Source organism: Protopterus annectens, chromosome 2.part1 (genome assembly GCF_019279795.1).
Source record: "Protopterus annectens isolate FY-2018-M chromosome 2.part1, PAN1.0, whole genome shotgun sequence".
NCBI lineage: Eukaryota > Metazoa > Chordata > Ceratodontiformes > Protopteridae > Protopterus > Protopterus annectens.
The window spans coordinates 99,075,781-99,098,775 of record NC_056729.1 but is presented as its reverse complement, the minus strand read 5'-3'; the positions used below and the strand labels follow the sequence as shown (position 1 = coordinate 99,098,775).

General features: G+C 38.6%; 1 protein-coding gene across 3 annotated transcripts in view; it reads left to right on the top strand.

The window, feature by feature from the left end:
* Positions 1-22,995, top strand: part of PPID (peptidylprolyl isomerase D) — a 779,435-nt gene that overhangs the window by 13,018 nt on the left and 743,422 nt on the right. For all 3 annotated transcript variants that reach the window (XM_044062049.1, XM_044062050.1, XM_044062048.1), the window contains exon 2: positions 14,906-15,046. In XM_044062049.1, coding sequence (XP_043917984.1) covers positions 14,906-15,046 — 141 coding nt within the window. The remainder of the gene's footprint in view (positions 1-14,905; positions 15,047-22,995) is intronic.

The window sequence follows — 22,995 nt, the reverse complement described above, 5'->3', positions numbered from 1 at the left end:
CACCAACCTGGAGGTGTGGGTATCTTTGAATATCGATACTCCCCCTCCTTTTGTGGTTCAGTCCAAGTTTTGGGGCCGAAAAGCATGGTATGAGGTATAACCTGGTAGTGCTGGGGTGCTCTCGGGAGCCCTGAACCAGGTTTCTGTTACTGCACAGATATCGATGTTCTCCATGCTAAGGAGAGGTTTGAGTGCGTGCATCTTGAGGTTTAGACTTCTGGCGTCGAGTAGCATTACTCTTAGTTTCTTATCCCTTGTGATACCTATGGAGGTGGGTTTGTCTCTTGAGCCTTGCTTAAAAAAGCACTATGGGGGTAGCAAGAGCCTTTGCCAATATCCGAAAGCCCAGGGGTGACAGGTGCAAGCCGTCCCTAGCGAAGCATCATGGCTTGTCGAGCATATCATCCCAAGCTGACAGGCATTGGATCCCCTTTGAATGACACCAGTACTTAAGCCAATTGTTGAAATTGATCATCTTGTCTTCATATTGTGGCATCATTCTTGGTGAGGGTAAGATGCTACTCAAGGTCAGGATCATACCGGCCTGGGCTACATGCTCAGAGAGCTCCTTTATGTCTCTTTTCATGTAGTCCAGGGAGGTACGTCTCAGGTCATTCACACCAGCATGGACAATGACTGAGTCATATTTGTACTTGCCTTGGAGTGACCTGAGTGCTTGTGTTATGTGGTGGATCCTAGCGCCCGACAGGCTGCTCACCGTGACCCTCTCCTTGTTCAGCCTGGTGAGCGGGATGTCAGTGTGCCTGACGATAGTCACCTATTACAAGTGTATTAGGTGTGTTGTTTAGTCTTAAGGGCTATGACTGTTCGGCACACTGGCTTTGTGAGATATGTGTTGCACGTGTTTTGTTTTCGGGTAGTGGTTGCTTGGGTGTCTGCTTTGGAGGTCTCTGCTGCTTAGGCAGATCTTTATTTAGAGCCTCAGTATGTTTTGTGTGATTATGTGTTTGGTTTGCTGTCGTGGTAGGTCTATGTGAGACTGGAATTGTAGTGAGTGTGGTTTCCTTCTCCTCCTGACTGGTTATGCCAGTACTGAGTTGAGAGAGCTTAGCCTCCAGTTTGGCTATATGGTTGCATCTCTCACATGTGTTGGAATTTGTTGGGAGGAGGAGAGGGTTGTCTGTGTACATGAGGCAGTTGTAACATTGCCTCAAGATTCCCAGATTCACCAGCTGGACCGGAGAGGAGATTGACAACTGACCTTTGGACATGCTAGAATAATATTGGGAATTCCTTAATAATTGAAAACAAGGGCCAGTGGGGAGTGAGGGTGTAGTGCTTTTAATTTTTAGTGCTGACTTATATAATTGCTTTAGTGAGCAAGTGCCAGGTAACTTAAGTGCAATGTGTTACAGGTAACAAATTCAAAAACGGCAAACAGTAACTTTCTTTCAAGTGAAACAAGGAAATAAGTACAGTAAGCAATGCAGGTATCACTAGCGATCCACAGAAGCGCTGAGAAGCCGCGTATTAGGTGGAATTAGCGTTCCAGGGAAATAAGCAAACAAACAACAAGCATATAAACAAAGCTAGATTCAGCAGGCCTGGATCTAGTCTATGCTACAGCAAACAAGGTGTACCAATTTCAGTAAGATACAGTTCAAATATTCAGGCACTATAAACCTTTAACCAGAAATTCCCAGCTCAGAAGGGCAGAGTCCAGCCTCTTCTCCCACAAGAGTGCAGACCACGAACCTTCTTAATGTAAAATAACTGGCCTGAAGCCCAAGTGCTTAAACCAGAACTAATACACTTTAAGAATAACAGACCCTGGGCTCTCAATCAACAGTTCCCAACTTAGAAGGATGAAAGCTACCTGTTCTGCCACCACAGTGCATGCCACAAACCTTCCTAATGTAAAACAACTGGTCTGAAGCCATTCTCTTATTCTTATTCTGATTCTCTTATTGCTGTAGTGGCAAGGCTGTGAGTGTTAGAGAAGTTTAACTGTTCTAACTTGTTATAACACTTTCAACATCTAGGAGGTAGAACTTAAAATGGTTGGAGTGATAAGCTTTTTTGTTTGCAGTATGTGGGATAAAATAAACCAGGGGTGGTGTTCTTTGTTCCATGCTACAATAAGTAAAAGAAATGGATGGAGAAGGTAAACCATTTTGGTCTTTTTACCAAATGGGTGTATTTTTAAGACTGAAAGGGGAACATTGATAAGTTGGAAAAAAGACTGAGATTTTGTGTATCAGAAGTTGTATTTTTACTGTGAAGAGAGAGTAATCTAGCAGAAGGGATAGAAGTGATGTATCAAGAGTTTTAGTGGAGGAGGGGATTGAATGTATAAAATTAATTGAGGGTTGGAATTTTTGAACTATGTATTGCTTGAAGGCTTTTAGTGGAACAAGAAATCCTAAAGTAAAACTGTAAATTAAGAAAAATGGATTCATTAAAAGTAAAGTTAACAGAAGAGGGTGCCGTTAAAGAAAAAAATAATGGAGTGAGGAATGTTAAAATGGGGAGGATAAATATGTTGAAAGTGTGTGACTTAAGGGTCTAAACCAGAATGTGGTCAGATTCCAGGCCAAGTTAGAATTAAACCAGAAATGTAAGGTGAACAGACTTTATAAATACGGGTTACTATATACTGTATTATACAAGAATGTTTAAATATACAATTCAGATTGTAAATGTCTTTCCAGCATGGAGCAGCATATATAAATTGTAGGTCAAAACTATTCCACATCATAGTCTTGACGATAAACAGTGCACTAAATAGGAATATTTAAGTCGTAGAATTCTACCACATTAAACATCTGGGCTTTGCCTCAGCATGTTTGTACACACTATAGTACGCAAGAGGAAAGACGTTTAACATTGGTTCTTGATCAGTAAAGATGACAACAATAACAGCTTTAATCAGAGCATTGTTTCTAATGGTCTTCATAACATAACAAATTATAGTAGCTGTCATGAAAACAGCTGTAACAGCTATATATTTTTTTATTTTATTTTATGTACATTTGTTAACTGGGTAGTGCCCGTCTGGGCCAGTAGCCCATTTTCAGCAGAGACCCGGGGAGGAAAAGCTTCAGACAAATTAACAATTACAAGCAAAACAGTTAATAAGAACACATTAGTTAATAAAGCAATGTACAACACTACAGTAGTAAAAGTTACAGTCCAGTAGTACAATAATCAAAGATGCTATGGAAAAGTAAATAGTTATAGGAACATTATGTTGCAATTTACAGCAGTACAAATACATTTATCAGAAGTTTGATTAGCAAACAAACAACTTCTAGTTGTTTGAGATGAAGGAGATTACAGAGCTGAGAAGACAGTAGAACGGTGTTACCCTGGTGAAGTGCAAGGGCAGAGCTATTTGCTGGTGAGGTATTCTTTTAGGCTTAGTTTGAAAGAAGAGATTTTAGTGTTTGTTGTGATGAGGTGGGTTTGAGTGTTCCAGACCTTGGCTATTTTATTGGACTAGAGGGAGTCACCATAATTGTTGTGTGACTGGGTAATTTTCACCAGTAATTTGTCATGGGACATAACCTGCGGTCATTGCTGGGTTGGACCAAGTTTGTGAGGGCAGGCAGTTGTTTGGGTTGTGTAAGACTTTGTGGACAGTAGTAAGCTGGTTTAGAGTTAACAGCTTGTGAAGTTTTATCCAGTTGAGGTGCTGGAGAGAACAGTAATGATGTGATTTGTGGGGGTGATTGGCTGCAGACCTAACTATTTTGTTGTATCAGGATTCTAGATTAAGATCAGTCTTGTGGAGGTTGGTGAAAAATAGAGGAGGGTAGATAGCAGGTGGGCTCTAGCAGTGGCTAGTCTGGCTCGGTGAGTGAGGTAAGGATTGGTCCTGTAGAGGGTGCCTAGTTTGGCATGGACTTTTTTTGATTGTTATGGAGATGTGTGTATCAAATTTTAGTCTGTTAATTGTAACTATTAGGAGTTTGGTCTGATTAGTTGGGTCAATTTTTGTTCCATTGGAGGCGTAGATAGAGGGACGAACTTGGGTGATTTGTTAGTGAAAATCATTAACTTAGTTTTGTTTGGGTTTAGGATGAGTTGATGCTTGGAGAGATACGTTTCTATGTCTTGGAAGGATTTTTTCATTTTTTGTTGAAGTTCTTGGGGAGAAGGGGCTAAGCAGATTAGTGAGGTGTCATCCGTGTATTGGATGATAGTTGCATGTTGGGTGGCGGAGTTTAGGTTATTGGTGAATATGGTAAAAGGAGGGGCCCAAGTATGGATCCTTGGGATACTCCACTATGTACAGGCAGAAGAGGAGAGAGATTTGTTTTCCCATTTAGTAGCCTGTTGACGGTTTGACAGGTATCTGTGGAACCAAGTTAGTGATGATTTATGATGAGTTGAGACTGTAATTTGCAAGTTTGTTGAGTAGCAATTGATGAGGTACGGTGTCAGAGGCTTTTGACATATCTAGAAAAATTGCAGAGACCAATTGTCCTTCATTTTTGATGTTTTGAATGGTATTGGTGAAGGCTGTTAGGGCAGTGTTAGTACTGTGCTTGGGCCTGAAGCCGTGCTGTGAGGGGGATAGCAAGTTTGTTAGTGGTGAGGTGATTTAGAAGCTGTAGGTGGATAGATTTTTGCTATGGGGAGAGGATGGCAATTGGTCGATAATTTGAGATCTCTCTGGAGGGACCTCCCTTGTGAAGAGGAATGATGTAAGAAATTTTTCAGAGGTGGGGGACATAGAGTTCAGAGATGGAGCGATTAATTAGGATGATTATGGGGTAGGCTATGGATGGAGCAGCTATTTTCAGGAATTCATTGGGTAGTTAGTCTGCAGCAAGACGGCAGGGTTTTAGTTTACTTAGTAGGTTTTTTATATACATAGTCTGAATGGGTTTGAGGGTGAAAGAGTTTGTGTTTTCGGTGGAACTGCAAAATAGCTTCATTTTAAATATGGAATTCTAACCAATGCTGTTAGACGGAATAACTGATGCAGGAAGCTAAAATAAAGCAATAAGTAAAGTCTGTGGGAGCAGTAGCTAAAGTCTTTGAGTAACAAAACAAACCACTTTCCTTGAAATACACAGAACTAGTGTTATCCATGTCATGACTAGGAAAATTATTGTCATTTAATAATTAAGCAGCAGTCATTGGTAAAGTCCTTCTCTTTGTTTAAAAAAAAAAAAAAAGGGGGGGGGGTGCAGAAGAAGTGGGCATGTTGCGAATGATTGACGACCAGGTCTCCATATGTAATGAGCCATGATTGACATGGCATTCTAATCAGCTGTTGAGAAGTTAAATATCCCCATTAAATTTAGTATGAATTTTTTTTACTTGTGTGTCAGTGCACAAATGTATTTATTACATACATACACAAACATGCCCCACCACCACAGAAGTATTTTCAGTTACGATCTGAGCCAAAAAGCGCATACATACGCAAACATTTCAGAACGTTCTGTGTATGTCTCTAGTTAAAAGTAGTACCCAACCCTGACAGATTAGAAATTATGCTGGAAGTTCAGTCTTCCAGTCTAGAAATCTGCATGTATCTTTTTCTTAATTGTCCTTTTATTTATTCGTTTGTTTTGTGGTTGCATAATACTGAAAATGTGCTGTTAGAATAATATTGCGACTTGTGTATTTGTTTAGCATTAGTAAAGTGTTGTCAAAAACTGCTACAACATGCAAACAAGTTGCTATCTAAAATCGCTTCAAAATATAGCTGCTAAAGGACCACATCTCTTCCTCCCACAGCAAGAAATAGGGACAAAGCCTAAAGTAATGGGGGCGCAAAGTCCTCAAAACAGGGGCACAATTTAAATATTGCTCTTATAAACTTATAAAGTTAGCAGAATAACAGGTTTTGTGTTATCGTGCATTTTTCTGAAGGATACGAAGTCAGAAACTCCGCTGTCATTCTTTAGTTACTTCAGTCCTCAGTGATTTGCCAGAAAACACACATTTTAGGAAGAACAGACTAAAATATGAAGCAAAATCTGGGCAATTGAAGGGTATGCAAAAGATCAAATTTATGGAAATCTGACATACAATTACAGCTGTAGTACGTTGCAGGCAAGGTTTAACACAAACAACTGCATCTTCAAAGAGTACTTGCTTGTTAAAAGGCTGTGCATAATTCAGTCCAGACGTTGTTTGCATTTATTTTCCATCCGTCATCATTGTTAAAAACTAAATGTATTTTACCTTAAAAACAGGCAAAAATATGGCACAACCCATAAAAATACAAACATATTTCTACATACTAGAAACATATGATAGTGTCGCTATTGAGGGAATGCATATTCATTAGTGCCCAATTATGAAATACCATGGGGGTGGGTTTTGGGCGGGGCTTGCTACTGCGCATCTGATGAGGCCCTCAAGTAAAATATTGCCAAAAAAAGATTAATGGAAACAGACAGTAATACAAAGCACATAATACACAATTCTCTTTCAGCAGTTATTCTGAAGACAGAAATTGGCAGCAGCAGTAGTAAGTTAAGTCATTCCTTAGGAGTAATCCAGTTAATAGAAAAATAGGAGCCAAAGCACAGGACAGTCCAATGGCAGACAGAAAAAAGTTTGCAAAACGAGGGTAGATGTGTTCTTAAGCAGTGATTAATTTGACCCCAGGGTTCTGTGCATGGACCTCTCCTGTTTGGCAACTACTTTTCTGAAGTAAACGTTAGTACCAAACGGCTCTGGTTGATTAAGTTTGCAGATGACTGCAAGCTAGGAGCAGTCATTGAATCTCCAAATGACTTGACCATCCTGCAAGAAGGTTTGTCTCAAATAACTTGTGTCAAAACCATGGTCTGAAACTAAATGCCAAAAAATGCATTATTTATCCTTTGGGAAGTCATCTACCTTAGGGAACTACCACATTAACAGTACACCCCTAAGAGATGACCCATTTTGGTATTTGGGAACTTAATGTGGACAGTGACCTAACTTTTGACTGTGTCTATTGTAAGAAAGTCTTTCTATATTGCACAAGTTATAAACAAAGGGACTGTGCCAGTCATTGAATAAAATGACCCACTTGTCATGTGTCTGCCCAGAAACATGCAACAGCTGGAATGCCCACAGAGAAAACCTTACTAAAAGGATACAAGGCCTAAATATGTCTGACGCAGACCAAATCGAAGCCCTGTCACTAAACGCGGTGTCCTGTAGATTGCTAAGAGGTGACTTGTCTGACGTACAAGGCATCCTCCGACCTAGTACTGTTGGAGTTACTTCACATCAGCAAGTCAAATGGCATCAGAAATAGTCTAGGGATCTAAACCTCTTTTGCATCCTCAACAGAAAGAATGGTTTGGAGGGACAGGTATATCTCACAGACGATACCACTGCTTTGGAACAGACTTCCCATCCGCATAAAACAAAATTCATCCCTGTCTATATTCAAGTGCAACTTGAATTTATGGTTGAGAAATACAAAATTGACCCTTGGATTGGCTTCTGTGTTACTGATGGACAGAGGCAGCTCTTAAATGCTTTATCCCATGCATGGGTACCTTCATGTCATCTGTGGTATGATCCCAGTTTTTGTCATTAGGGGTAGTACACAATTGTCAACCATGGGATGGATAAGGCTAATCTCCAACCAAATGGATAGGTTAATTCAAGCCCTAAAATGGAAACTGGCTAGGCTTAAAATGGCCTACAAAGGCAGCTAGCCTAGTACTTGCCTATGAATCTATGAATAATGTCGGGCAACATAGTTTTATCATATCAGTTTTAGATGCTTGTGCAAACATAAATTAGTCTTTCTGTTTCATGCTTTCACATCCTAGTTTTGTGGTGGAAGGCTTCTAGCCTGAGTAGTTGAAAGCATATTTGCATTTAAGCTTTGTATACTCAAATACAGTATATTCAAAACTTCGGAAATATCTACAAGGTACAAAAACTTACTGTGTGAAGATGGATGATTCAAAAGTTTTACAAACTGTTAGGTTGTTCAGCCAGAACTAATGAAGCTCAATACATGTCAGTACTTTGCCTTGGATAACTGTCTTTCTTCACTGTGCATTACAAAGTGTGTAATTATCAGGAACCATGTATTTACATGTATGAATGGATGCATAGGCTGTGACTTAACACAGTTCAGTACCTTAATTATCTGATTTAAAATCATCTTCAGGTCTGCCCACAGTGTTTCTGTCACTAGCATTTCTTGTGTGTATAAAGCAATGAATCATTCTTATGTGTGGGTTTTCTTTAATAATGCTCAGGAACCCACATACACACAGTCACTGAAGTACCATCTGCACAGGCAGCTGTGCATCAGTCCTAAGACAACTCATTATGGCTGAAAAGCAATGAAATACATTTCACTATGTCTTTCTGCTGTTTGAATAAGTTCCTTGGAAAACAGCAGTTATTCTTTGTGTTGCACTGTTAGAGCAATGTACAAAAAAAAAACATCTTCACTGTTTCACTAATATCAGTGTATTAATCATCTTGTAGGGCAAACAGGTCTTCAGTAGACGGCAAGCAAGAAGAAAAGGCTGTATAGAGACTATAGTTTAATTTCAAAGATGACAAAATAGTAGTCCTACTCAGCTGAGAAAGCATACTCTTTAATGGATATGTTAATTGTGCTGGAAAAATGAGAGAAAGCAAGAGATAAAATGTGTTGGCTAGGAATATTGATTCGTATAGAGCAAGTAACACAGAATTGGGCTGGCTGTAGTACCTCATATGACAATTCAAACAAAGCAGTGCCATCTTTGCCAGTACCATACTGTCCATGGAGCAGCATGGCTGCAGATTAGTTTCACCTCTTATGTGTGGTATGTTGTATCTAGTTTCCTGAAATTGGACTGACCAGCACAACTAAAGTTGAGGTTAGCATATTAAGTTCGCTATTCTCAATTCAGGATTTGCTTGAAGTTGTCATATCTGACAGTAGTCCTCAGTTCAAAAATATCCCTTAGCTTTTCTGTTTTTTTTTTCATGGGGTCCCTCTAGCCAGTCAGGCAACATATCAGTGGTTTGGTAGAGTATCAAGCAAGGAGGCACTCATTTTGGACTTCTCTGTAGAAATGTCACAAGAGTCTTGGAAGTTATTTTAACATGTACAGCATTCTTTGGAAGTGTATTTTAGATAATATTTGCACTTGTGGTGATCTGGTCATCTTTAAATACTTCTGCAAAGCACTGTAAATGATATGTAATTTCTAAGTCCTACGGGGAACCACTCCTGGACTGTTGGCTGCAGGTTCTGTTCTATGAGCTTCTTACATACAGATCACTTTGATAGGTACAGAAGTTATTGGTACGCTCCATAACACTTCATCCTTGAGAATCGAATTTCTGCAGAAACCAATTCTCTTGGCAACCTCTGCCTTGTGAGCTGTAATCTTTCTTTATAGCTTTCATTTGGTTCAGAATTGAAGAACAGCAGCCTGTGAAAATTTCATATGTTGAGGAGTGTTAATACTCATGGCATCAGTCCAATGTGACCACTGCCAAGATGCACATGGCCTCAGACATAACCATAATTAGGCCTGTCATGGTCAAAAGCAAGCAATATTTGCTTGTGCAGTCCATTCCATTAAGGGAGCGAAACCTTTGATCAGAGTTTATCTGGACTGGGAAGGAAGGGTGAAAGTAGTGGTCTCTTCCCCTTCCAACAATATAGGATACAGGCTTTTACGGTAGTTTGGAACAGCTGTTGTCTCTAGTCAGTATACCACTGTTGTAGTGCTCACTCTACTTACTGCTTCCTTTGACATTTTTTCACCACCCTGCCTCAGTGGACAGTGAGACCATTCATGCCTCTTTTGGTTACACTTACAACATTTAACCCCAAAACCTGGGCATGTACCAGAACATCTGACTTTTCCCATTACTGGTGGAACCTGCTGTTATTAGCTTAGACTGCCACTGTGGGTTCTTTTTATACCTATGTGCAGTGCTGGATGCGTCTCTGATATGCAAGTATACGTTGCTTGCTAGTTAGCTAGCTAGAAGTCCCCCTTTCTCCCATCTCCTCTGCACTGTTTAGCAGAAGACATTAGGATATTTTTTGCAGACTTTCATTTTAAGTACTGAATGCTTAACTCACCCAAAGATCTGCAAGCATTTCAGCTGTGGTGACCTTACATACATTCACCCATCTCTGAAGATAGCCTATTACATACTTATGGATCTAATGACCACTAATGCCTTTTTAAGTCTAGCCATGCATCCCAAATCTCTGACAAGTTCTGGTACTCTTGATAAGTGTAAGTAGGGTCTTGTGAGATGAAGCATGTACAAGCAGGGACCTGGAAGATGAACCATTTACAGGCTGCCTGTGCCCATTAGAGACATAGGTGCCAAACCAGGAATGCTTTTCCTGTTCCCTATTCAGTTGTCCAAGTTGCACTTGAATTGGGTTAGGGAAGAACTCTGTTTCATGTGGATGGAGAGCCTGTTCCAGAGTAGGTGTAGTCTCTGGGATACATACCTGTCTCTCCTGCAGGTCTTATTTATATTACTGACAAGATGCAAGTCTTTAGAAGGGGTAATTCTGGTGCTGTTTGTTTTGAGGATATGCAGGAGGTCTATCAGGGTGGGGACTGACAGTGCCTTGTATGCCAGGCATAGATCTCACCCCTCAAAAGCTTGTAGGAGATGGACTGCAGGGATAGGGCATGCTATTTACTCCCCGTATAATTTTAGTAAGGGACCTCTTGAGGATATTCCACTTGTTGGATGTGCCTGGTTAGATGCATGCTAAAGGGGGGCATTGTACTCAGTGATGGGTCTGATGAATGCTGAATACAGTGGAACAGTGACCTCTTTGAGTCTAGATGCAATACCTTTGCTTATAAGTCGGATAGCCTAGAATGATTTCCTCAATCTCTATACACGTGATAGTCAAAGGCTAGATGACTGTCTATGTGTGCCCCCAAGTCGCTGACTACTGGGTCAACTCTTAGGGGTTTGTTGTCAATATGATAGTTACCGGGGTTGATGACTTCCTTAAGGATACTATTATGCATTTCTTAGCATTTAGTTCTGGTCCATGGCTCTGACACAAGCTATTTGTCTGTGTCAGTCCTTCCTGGAGAACATTTGTGTCTGTGGGGGATTCTTTGCTCCTAATTTGCAGTCATCTGCACATTCGGTCAGCCAGAGGACCTTGACATTTGGTGTTGACTTCAGAAAAGTAAATGCCAAAAAGGAGTGGACCCAGGACTGATCCCTGAGGAACTCTGCTTATGACTGGCTTCTTTATAGGGGTGGACTTCCCAAGTCTCTTCCTGGGTCCTGTCTGTGAGACAGCTGGCTATTCACTGGGTGACTTTAAGAATTTATACCCAACCTCTTGAGTTTGTCAGCAATACCCGAGTGGGGTATTGTGCCAAAAGCCTTAGACAGGAGGCAGTGAGAACCATTTTGCCCTTACCCATTACTTTGATGACCTCCTCAAAGAAGTCCATTAGGTTGAGTAGGTATAACTTGCACTTTACAAAACCATACCAGGTTGGGTCCAGTATCTGGAGGTTTCCTGTTTCATTACTGATCATTTCCATATTAATTCTTTCCATGGCTTTGCATATGAAACTAGTGAGACTTGTGGGTCTGTAGTTTCCAGGGTGTGAAGATGGCCCACCTTTGTGCAGAGGGATGACTGTTGCTGCTCTCTATTCATGAGGCATGAAGCCTGTTTTGAGGCTACGGGTAAATAGCATTTCTAGAGTGCCTGACTGGTCATGTTTCATGCTAATTAGAAGGCATCCTGGGATATCCTCTGGGTCCACTGATGCAGTGATCTTGGTCTTAGAAAGGTCATCAAGGACCTGTTCCTTAGTGCTAGCAGTGGGAATAATATTTGATGGTATTTCCTGAGGGGAGAAGAGGGTAAATTTGCCTATGAGCATTTGAACATTTCACCTGCTGTCCCCTTTAAACTTGCTGCTGATTATACAGCCTTTCTAAGACCCATATACAACTGTCAAATATCCTAATTTTTGCACTGAAGAAAGGCTTTGTACTGACCTGGACACCTAGGGATTGGCTTCCTCCACCCAGACTGTTTTGCATTTAGTGAAGGATGATCATCTCTCAGTCATGCTGGTGCTGTTTCTCTCTGTCCCTCCCAAATATGTATTCTAGGTTTATCACTTCTGTTCCCACAGAAGCCATAGTAGTTGTATCAGATTAAATTGATCTTTCCCCCCATTTTAGAAGATAGAATAACTGACAGTAAACATGATTCCCATATGTCTTTTCATTGTTTGCTTACTAATAACTGACTCTTTTTCACATTTCTGGGCTCAGAAAGAATTTTAAGATTTTTGCAATTGGATTTTTATGACCCTTTGGCTTTCTGACTCTAAACTCTCTCATAACTTAATTACATACAATCAGATCCTTCTGGAAAATTTGCAGAAAGTTACACTTTAAATTTCAGTTAACAAGTTATGGTGCAAGAAATCTCCTCTTTTACATTCATAGAGAAAGGTCCGATAACTGTATATATTTTCTTGCCACACACATTTTTTTGCAAGTTTCTCAGAGATTAAATATAGATTACAAAGCTGTGACATTCTGAAGTAAGAAAGAAAAAAATCCCATTTTACATAAGTTTCTCCAAGTTTTCACTACATAGTTTATGAAACATTAACTGTGCGTTTAATTGTGGTCTAACTTATTGTGTGGGTTGGGAGGTGGGAAGACTTCAAGACTGATAGATTTTGATTTGAGCTTTCTGTTAAACCAAGATGCAAGATTTGATCTTTAAAAATGTGGACAGTGAGGCATCTATAAGTACGCACGCTGCTTGATAAGAAAAATGGATAAACTTGGGTTCTGTTAGCAAATAAATGGGCAACTAAAAATTTTGGAAAACTTTATCAAAAAGAGGGGAAATGCATGAAAATTGTGGACTTCATACCCAGCCCCCCCACCCCCACCCCCACCACCGTCTATAGGCTGCAGCTTGTATTGCTCTTGTACTTTACTACACAGATATTTGGTATGTGCTTTTATTTTGAGTATCTTGAATGCAGTGCTGACTTAGACTTTTGCACAATACCTTTTTAAGGCCAACATCACACAGTGCAACACATGCATAATTAGTTTTTTATTTAAGTATTTTATCCTGAACAGATTATAATGGAATCCTAATACTTGTGCCCGTTTCACTAAAAGATACATTTTAAATCAGTTTGTGAACAGTTGTCCCCCTCTTTTCCAGAGTACATTTAACTTTTTGGGAAGTAAATTTTACTGTTAAATGTAAAAAAAAAAACATAATTTATTGCCAAAAATTGTAAATAAGGCCACATCACCTTCATAAGAGCAGTCACTTGTAATGTATTTTTTAGCCTTGCATGGAATCAGTGCATTAATATCCCTTGAACATATTCAATATTTTGAACAACAAAACCGTTTATACATACTTTGAGTAAATAAGCAACAAGGATGAGGCATTAAGAGCAGGGAATCCCAGCTTTACACGCACAACTTAGAAGTCCTTGCCTCATCCTTGTGAATGGGGACATTTTTCTTCTTCTCAATCCTGTTAGTTAATTTTCTTTGGCAATGAAAAGATGTTTAACTGCTTGTTCTAACTTCAGATTCAACTTTAAAATGAACTGTTTTCCTGTTTGAATAAATACCCTGTATGATAAAACCAGGTATGCATGGTGGGCTTGGCATAATGGTCAAGGTGATCACCTCATACACAAAAAAGTACAGTTTGATACTGACCACACATTATTGTCTAGGCTTAAAATGGTCCTTCAGGGCATTTAGCCTAGTTATTCACTTATGAACCTGTTATTAGGTCTTTATGCAATACAAAAACAATTTAACATTTGCTGTATCTCTCATTTGGGGGGTAGGTTGTCATAAAAGGTTAAGGTCTTAACCTCAAAGATGCACGGTACATAGATTCTGACCTCTGTTATTGGCTAGACTTGTAATAGTCTGCAGACTAGTGTTTACCTATAAACCTGTGAAAATAAATCCCTTCAAAAATGACTTTCACTGGTTTTCTGTACTATATACTGTAACATTTTAAGCTTTTCCCATACTTTGCTAGATTTATTTACATATGCAGATAACTTCAGCATTTTTAGTACAAAGTATATAACTTCTTTAAATAAAAAAAGTAGATTTTATGCAGAGAGCAACATGGAAATCAGAGAAAAATATGGATTCAGTTTTCTATTGACCCTGTAGATAACCATTTAATTTCCACATTTCCCTTCCTTCTAGGTAAAGTGTCCATCTTCCTTTTAAGTAGCAGCTTAATTATTATTCTTTCATCCAGATTAAGAATTACTGTGTCTGTTGTGTCCAGACATGAATTTTTTCACTTTATCTGATGGCCACTTCAGGCAGGTTCCCTTTCTTTTTTTAAAAAATGCTGTATCTTATTCCTTTCAGCCAGCTGCTTTGTATCTTCAGATTGTGCCCTCTTGTTTAATCTCTGTAAAAGAGTATACTCACTTGACCTTTGTAAATTCCCTTGAGGTACTTCTCATTAATTAAACTTCCTGTTTTCAAAAATTATTTGTTAAACTTGGGTAGTCTTTACATTAGTTCTGGTGAAGGCAATGCATCATTTCTATTGTCCTCTGTTCTACTTCTATCCTGGTGAAAATTAATGCCTTTAGTAAGTAGGGTGAAAGAAACATGATTTAAGACTATGGGTGCAGTATATTGCATACAGAGTTGGTAATAAAAATGACTTAGAACTGTAGGCTCAATATGTTGTGTACTAAATTAGAAGTAAAGGACCCAGATCGTATTGAAGTCTAGCCTTCAACTTGTTCAGGAAGAGTCAGTTTAGTTGAAACTGTCATGTTTGAGTTATAGAAGGTTAAAGGATGCAAAATCATGTTCAGAACAGCTTTCTGTCTTGACCAGAAAAGTTTATCGCTTTGGCATCGGGTAATCTTGGAAATCACTAATGCAGTTAATTTTTACATTGCAGTTGGACGTGTTGTTTTGGAGCTGTTTGCAGACATTGTTCCTAAAACTGCTGAAAATTTCCGAGCATTGTGTACTGGAGAAAAAGGAAATGGGCCTTCAACAGGAAAACCACTTCATTTTAAAGGATGTCCTTTCCACAGAAGTAAGTACTGGCATTGTGTATGTGTGTGTGTGTGTATATATATGTGTGTGTATGTGTATATATATGTGTATATATATATATATATATATATATATATATGTGTGTGTGTGTGTGTATATATATATATATATATATATATATATATATATATATATATATATATATATATATATATATATATATATAGGCACATATCTGTGTGTGTGTGTATGTATGTATGTATGTGTATATATATATATATATATATATATATATATATATATATATATATATATATATATATATATATATATATATATATATATATATGTATAGGCACATATCTATGTGTGTGTGTGTGTATGTATATATATATATATATATATATATATATATATATATATATATATATATATATTATGCACTTATAATAAATATATTGGGTCTAGGATTCATGACAGCAATTTCTGTTGCATGAAATATCTGCGCTTTTTAGTGCTATTGGGGATGACTGTGATTCTTAAAAGATCTGTTGTTGACTGTATTATACAGCACAAATTTAGAGAGAGGAACAAAATCAAATGAGTTTTCTCTTTTTATTTGCTAAACATGCAATCCTTAAATGGGACCCAGGAATGCTGTGGTTTACTATATTCCATTGTATTATGTAGGACAACCAGTTACTATGGAAACAGTGGATGAGTAGACTGTGCTGTCTTTTTAAATCCTATATTTTCATGTGGAGGTATGGTGGAGCAGAGGCGCATCTGTTCCCCCACCCCCCCACACCCTCCGCATCTGGTCTGCATGTTCTGCAGAACTGCAAACCAGAATGCATTGCATCACACTGGGTTACTGCATACTACTAAAGTAGTATGTTGATATGGTAACCCTGTGTTGTGTGACCCGGTGTTTGTGAAGTCACCACTACAGTACAAGATTGTACTAGAGATAGTGGCATTTCAGTGCAGTGGTTCAGTATAATAATTGTGGCATGTGTGGTCTTATGATATGCTACAGTTCTCCTTAACGGGATGTTTGATTCAATATTTGTTAAACGTTACAGATGCATAAAACATTTTTGACATGTAGTGTGACAAGACTTTTCATGAATTTTATCTAATATATTATATCATTTTTATTTATTTTTTTAACTTTGTCATGGGTAACATAATGAAAGAAGGAGGAGAGAATGACTGAAGTATCCAGATCAGATACTCCACATGTGTGAAACCGATGTAAATTTGTTAGTCTTTCATCCTCCATGATATACCCTTTCACCTTCCCCCCTCTTAAGAGTCTGCTTGGTCTGGACTCTGCTTGTCTTCTCATTCCTTCTTTATGTGAAAAAAGTTATGTTACTGCAGATCTGGAGAGGCAAGCATCTTTGATGCATGATAAGAAAGAAGATGGTCCCAAGCAGCCTGGGAAAGGTTTACGTATCCTGTGATGTTAGTCTTGCTGATTTATAGAGGATGGAGTATAGGTTCATAGGTGTGTACTAGGCTAATGCCCCTGGAGTATTTGCAAGCCTGGCCGGCCTATAGGATTACCCTGGCATCGTGCCACCCAACCTTAGTTCCCATTGCCTCTGAGTAGAGCCACTGGAGTGATCCCCAGGGTGAATTTTCTATTTCCCATCCACTCATCAAGATCTCTCTTGAAGAGGGCCAGTGAGGTGCTCTGTTTGACATGTCCTCTTACAGTTCTGTCATTATGGTAAGTTTAACTTCATTTTTACCCACCATAGTGACATTAAAAAAATGCTAATTAGTGCCCCTTTTCAATGCAGGGTAAACTGCTTAGTAGTCTTAGCTAAAAAGTGGAAAATAGCTCCAAAAGCAGTACTACAGATCTGGTTCCAGGTGTGAAGCATGGTAGCATGTTGCCTACTTTATGCACTTTGTAGGCTAGCATATTGCAGTACTGCTAGTGTTAAAGATATCAGGATGGCCAGTTCAGACCTTGGAAATCTATAGGATTATGGGGAGGTACATCTCCCGCTATATATATTAATTATATGTCGATGTTTATAGTAGACCACCATTTTGGTCATATTCTGGCATTTTCAGGGGTGCATATGTGTGGAATAGGCTGAATTTACTATTTAGGGCAGAATGTAATTCAGTTGTTTGTAGTAAAATAGGTGGTTGTAATCAAAAGCTGATAACTTGGGGTGGGAGATTGTGTCTGAAAGCAGGTGATTAACTGTCGCTTTTTTTCTGACTTAAAAGAAAATTGGGTAGATGTACCTGCACAGAACAACCTGAATACACGATGATGGCCAAAATGTTTCTCTTAACCATCCACAGGGTACCCAGTCAGAAAGGGTTGGGGGGAGGGGTTACTGTATATTTGAAAGCAGCCACCTTGCCATGATTTAATCCGAGAACAATTAGAGGTGTGAAGGCTGTTTGTGTGGGGAGGTAAGATGAACTAATTACATTTGAGGTATACCTAGTCAAACAGTGTTTTATTTTATTTTTTTTGGGGGGGGGGGCTTCCATTTTCGTTTGAAAGCAGGTGCCCAATGTAAAGGCTGCCAGCCTAGCTAGATAGAATTTTCTAAATCTATGTCATTGTAAATATGAATGAAATCCATAGGCTTGTCATCTTAAATGTAAGAAAACTGTTAAATGTTTAACTTCAAAAATGTAACCACAGTGCACTCTGCTGGAAGAAAGCTGATAAGTCAAGCATTGTATGACTGAGCCCAGAGCTCAAAGACATAATGTCTGGACTGAAGAATTCCTTCGATTGTTTTGCGGCCATAGTTAATTGCTAGATTTTACATATATAATCTCTTTTATTGCTGTAGTTTTCTGGCCAGGTGCAAGATCAAAGAAATTTTAAAACTCTTGAGTTTCTGTTAGCCTGGGAACCCGAGAAGAATGATGTAATCTAAAATGAGCCAGCAGTGATGTATTATTTTTAAGACTTTCTCAGGGAGAGAGAAAATTAGAGCATTTTGGATTTTGTCTGAAGAACTGACCACTCACAAGTACTCTGCCTTTGCTCTCTATGTAAGTTTATTTAGAACTGTGATTGCTCTTAGTTAGGAATTTAGTCTAGCTGTTTTATATATTTGTCAGATTATTCTACACTATTACTTTAAGCATTTTCCTGTGATTTCTGAAGTATTGGCACTGTGTTGAATTCAGAAGATTTGTCTTGTGTTTTTATTATTTATTAAATATTTTTAAACCTTTCAACTGTGGCTGTTTTTTGTAGAGATAATTTAAGCTCTAGAGTACATTGCATGTATGTAGTGATACTGTACAAAGCCACTTCAAATAAGCCCTACTGTCAGTCATACTTACTAATTGGATAATATTTCACAGTAATAGTTGGACACCCTTTGGTAAGGGCCTTTTTAGTAGCTGATAAGAGTAGTTGGTGACAGTGATTACTGCCTTATAGCCTAGCAGGAGGGGGCATCGCTAGAGAATCTGTGCCAATCTTCCCGACGAGTGTCGTGTGTGTTTGTATGTAAACCATATCTGTGTGTGTGTGTCTGTCTGTCTATGGGGGAGCTGCTTGGGCAGGGACACGAAGCACTGGTTGGACAGAGAGGGCACTGGATGTTTTGGCTTGACTACTCTGCTGAAATCTGTACCCTATAGCTGTGCCAGTGGGGAGTCTTATTGGTGATCTGGAGAGAAATGGAGAAACCAGCTCCAGACTGACTGTGATCTCTGTGCTCTTAAGGGAAATTGTACTTTACTGTGTGTGCATTTGTTATCCTTCCCAATGTGGATGCCCCTCACTGGTGTGAGGATTGGGGCTCCTTGATTACTGGGCCAGTGCATGGGCGTCACACCTTACTGTCAGTTGATAACACTTTTAAAAAGTCATGGGTGTGGGACTTGATTGGTTATGTGAAGTGAATTGAATGCATTAATATGGGGTCTATATTAAATCAACGAAAAATCAAAATATCGAGCGCTGACAAGACCGAAAAATCAAAAACGTGAAATTGCTGTTGTAGGGGGCTGCGCCCCTGCTAAATATATATTTCTACTCCGAGATAACACTACAGTGAGGAAAGGGTAAATATTCCTATCTTCACTGTAATGCAATCCGAAAAACGAAATATCGAACTACTGGTTTTTTGCTCGTGTGCCCTCGATAATTTAATTTTTCGTTCTCCTAAAGTAGACCCATTAATATGGGTGGAATTACTTTAGTTTATACTGTGTAACAGCTGATGCACATCTAGCTAAACTATGATAATTGGGGAGTGTTTTCACAAACTAACTATAATCAAGTGGTACATGTGACTGATTAAACAGTCATGGGTCTCAATAGTCAAGGGCTTCATATAAGAAACAAGATGAAATGCATTACTCTAGGCAGTCATTTATTTCACTTGATTACAGTAAATGTCAGATATGCACGGAGTCAAAAAATAGTTACTTTAAGGTGAATGAAGTCTGTTTTTGAAAACAAAACTTGTGGTCACTGGTAGATGATTATGGATCTCAATTTTCAAGAGATTTGTGTGTATGTGAAACAAGCTGAAATGTATTCCTGTGTCACAGTCTAGCATCTGAGATGTACCCAGGAAGTAAATGATTAGACATTGTGGGGGCAGGTGTGTGTTCAAAACAGAAAAGCACTCCCATTTAAAAAAATAGTTGTCATTTTGGTTGCATTTATTTTGACTTCCTTACAGTCATGGAGATGTAACATGTCAGAAGCATGGCTTATTCCAGTGGGAAAGTCGAGGGGGGGGGCGTCAATCTATGGTTTTGTGATATTTTGTGAAAAAAGTGAAAGCAAAACCCCTGATCTGCCTGGGTTTTTTTTTTTACCCTTTCCTCAACAAGAAGCAATACTTAAGGCATCTAAGATGTTCTCTTTTACCCTCAGTGCTTTGCATCTAAGGCTTTATTTCTGTATTTTTAGCCATGTGTTTGTCATTAACAGTATGATGTAGCCCCTAGCTGCTGTTGCTTTGTAGTATATTTTTTGCAGGTTTGATTCCATGTATATTAGCAATCTCACTTGGAGCCTTCCGCTTCTAAACTGCATAATATATGCAGATGACATTGCACTTAGTAGATCTACTTCTGAAGTTAACTTAGCAATATAAAATGAATTCTCACTACTCTGAAACTGGCTACAAGGTAATAGCCTTACACTAAACTCCCAAAAGTCTACAGTCAAGTTACTTGGGACATATAGAGATTAGCTAAATCCAGTTCCCTCTCAGATCTCTATAGTCATATGTTGACTAATCCACCAGAAACACCTGGGTCTTACACTGCATCCAAGCATTACCTTTAAGTTGCAGACACAAGCTGTAGTCCAACTAGTATTGAAGTTCTACAGTGTTGCTGTCAAAGTTTCATTTCTCCTTATCAAGGTAAGGGCAGGTGTGTTTATAGCCCCTAGGGTTCATCTAACCAGGCTAGAATATTTACTGACACTAATAGGTTTACTTCCAGCACAAAATTGTTATACACTATACAAAATTCGAGAAAATTATTATAAATTAGTATTATCCCCACTTTAACACAGCACTGCATGGTATTGCCAAAAGCCAACTGACTTCCCATTCAAGAAAGAACATCATTCTTATTGAATAAGCTCATTTTCAGGCTTATTCATGACAGCTACTGTCCACCTCTGAAAAGTAAACTACAGTTAAGAAGCAGTCTGTAATTCCTTAGAAAACACCTAAAGTGCTTCACTTTTTATAGAACACAACCTAAACGTATCAGCACTGAGAGAGCATTAGTAAAGATTGCTCCTGCTATTTGGAATGTACTTCCTGTTAAAGTTAGGGATACAAACAGCTTGCAGAATTTCATAACGCACACAAAAGAGCATTTATTTAAAACTAACTGTGGTTACTTTAATAATCCCCGACAAGCATACCTCTCTTCTTTCTGCATCTTTAAGCAATTACTGTAGTAGCCTTTGCTTTTTTTTTATTCCTAAGCAGTACACCTTTTATTTTTTCATTATATTTCATTATTTTTTCTCGTCACTAATTTTCTCCACTTTAATGCTTGAAATGTAAAACAAAATAATGGTTAAATCTATCACCTACACATAGTTTTGCTGCTCGGTACCTTTTTAGTTTGTATGACTGTTTATGTACATTTTTATTAATACTTTTTGTTCATTGCATATTGTGTTCTTACACTGTGCTTGTGTCGTCTCTTTTTCATTGATTTGTCCTTTTGCCTTCTTGCCCTGGGCAATGCCTGGAAAATGTCTTTGGACCTGTTTACCAACCCAGTGAACAAATGGTAAAGTAAATAAACCTTGATTCTGGTCAGTTTGTGCGGTTATACTTCTGAGTAAGTTTAGTTAGGCTCCCCTCTCCTTTCCTGCTGCCATGTTATTTGCTGACTGCTTTAGTGTTAGTGGTGTTGCTCGTTTCAATTTTGAGAAAAAAGCATGGCTGCAGTCGTTTTAAGAAATGCAAGTCTCATGTAATGTAAGAAACAACATATCTTTGGTTTGAATGAGTATCTTGCTAATAAATTGTTAAAACACTGAAAATAATATAAAAATTGAGTTGCAAATATGTATATAAATTAATGTAGGCACCATACATATCTTAGAATTCTTTTATTAGCATTAGACACAAAGTATCATGTGCATCTTCATCGCTGGCAACCTAGCTCTTGTCCTTGGAAATATACCAGACTTTTAATCTGAATGTTGCTATATTTTAAAATATAATAACTTCTCATTCAGAATTGTAACTAGAAAACATTACAACTGGAGAAGTATTATACCAAAGTCATCACTGAACATCTAATCTCAACAAAATTGTTCTTATAGATCCTAAGTATTATGTTGACTTAACAGGGCATAAAAATACCTTTCATGCTATCCTGTTGTATTCGTCATCTTTTAAGCCCCATCTATTAACCTTGGATTTGTTGTATGGATTTAGCTTCAGAATTCCACTTTATTACATTGTACTTGATCATGTCTGATACACCTTATTAGTGTCGACATACTTCATGTAAAATTCTCTATGGCTTCTGATGATTGTCTGTATTTGTACGCTGCCATTGTGTCTATGTTATGACTGAAAAGGTTCCCAGGAACAACCCACCTACCTGGTTGTCCAAACACAGATAAAATAATGTGTGTGGGGTGTGTGGTCTCCCTGAGTAAACACACTAAGTGTATTAAATGTGTAGGTTAGGTCCATTTTTTAGAGGAGTGCCAGATTTGTGCTGCTTTCAAGCCCTCCAATGTAAACAAAAGGAAGAACCATTTAGACATGAAGAAATTCTGTTCTACCACTGCTGCAGAATTCTTGTCCCAGGTTTTTCCTTACATCTTCAAGGCTTGTTCTCTTGATCATCTAAAAAGCAATTAATTATTGAGAAAGTTTCTGTATCTGTTAAAAAGTCAGCTTGAGGTGTCTGTAGATAAATGTGTTTCTGCAGAAAATGTGCTGTTTGTGGAACCTATTCTTGCTAAATCTGAACAAGATGTGGGTGTAGCTCCCCTTAAGAGAATTCCTTCCCTGCAGTGAAAGTGCCTAAGCTTCACATCCCTGCTCCTCCAGTTCAGTGTCTGTCAGATCCTGAAGGCCTGTATCAATCCAGTTGGACTACAAAAGAATGTGGCAGGTATTTTTCAGGGTACAATAAATGTGGTTTTGGGAGTCTTCCTTGCCAATGTTGAGGTTCAAGAGCACCTTTTTTGCCCCTTCTCTGATTTGTGTCTTGAGATTTCTTCATTGGGGGTCAGTTTGAGCCCCAGTCCCTTTGATATTATCAGTCAACTGTTGTCATTGTCAGTGGCATAGGTGGAAGTCAGTACCTTTGACTCTGATGGCTCCTTTGTTGAGACTGTCAATTACATTGTTGCTTCCAACTTTAGCACCTTTGGAGCTGGTGCTTCCATTGATGTCGGGAAATACTTTCTGGGGACTTGCATGGTCCAGTCCCATTCAAAGCCAAGCTTTCCCTCTCAAGATGTAACCTTTTTAC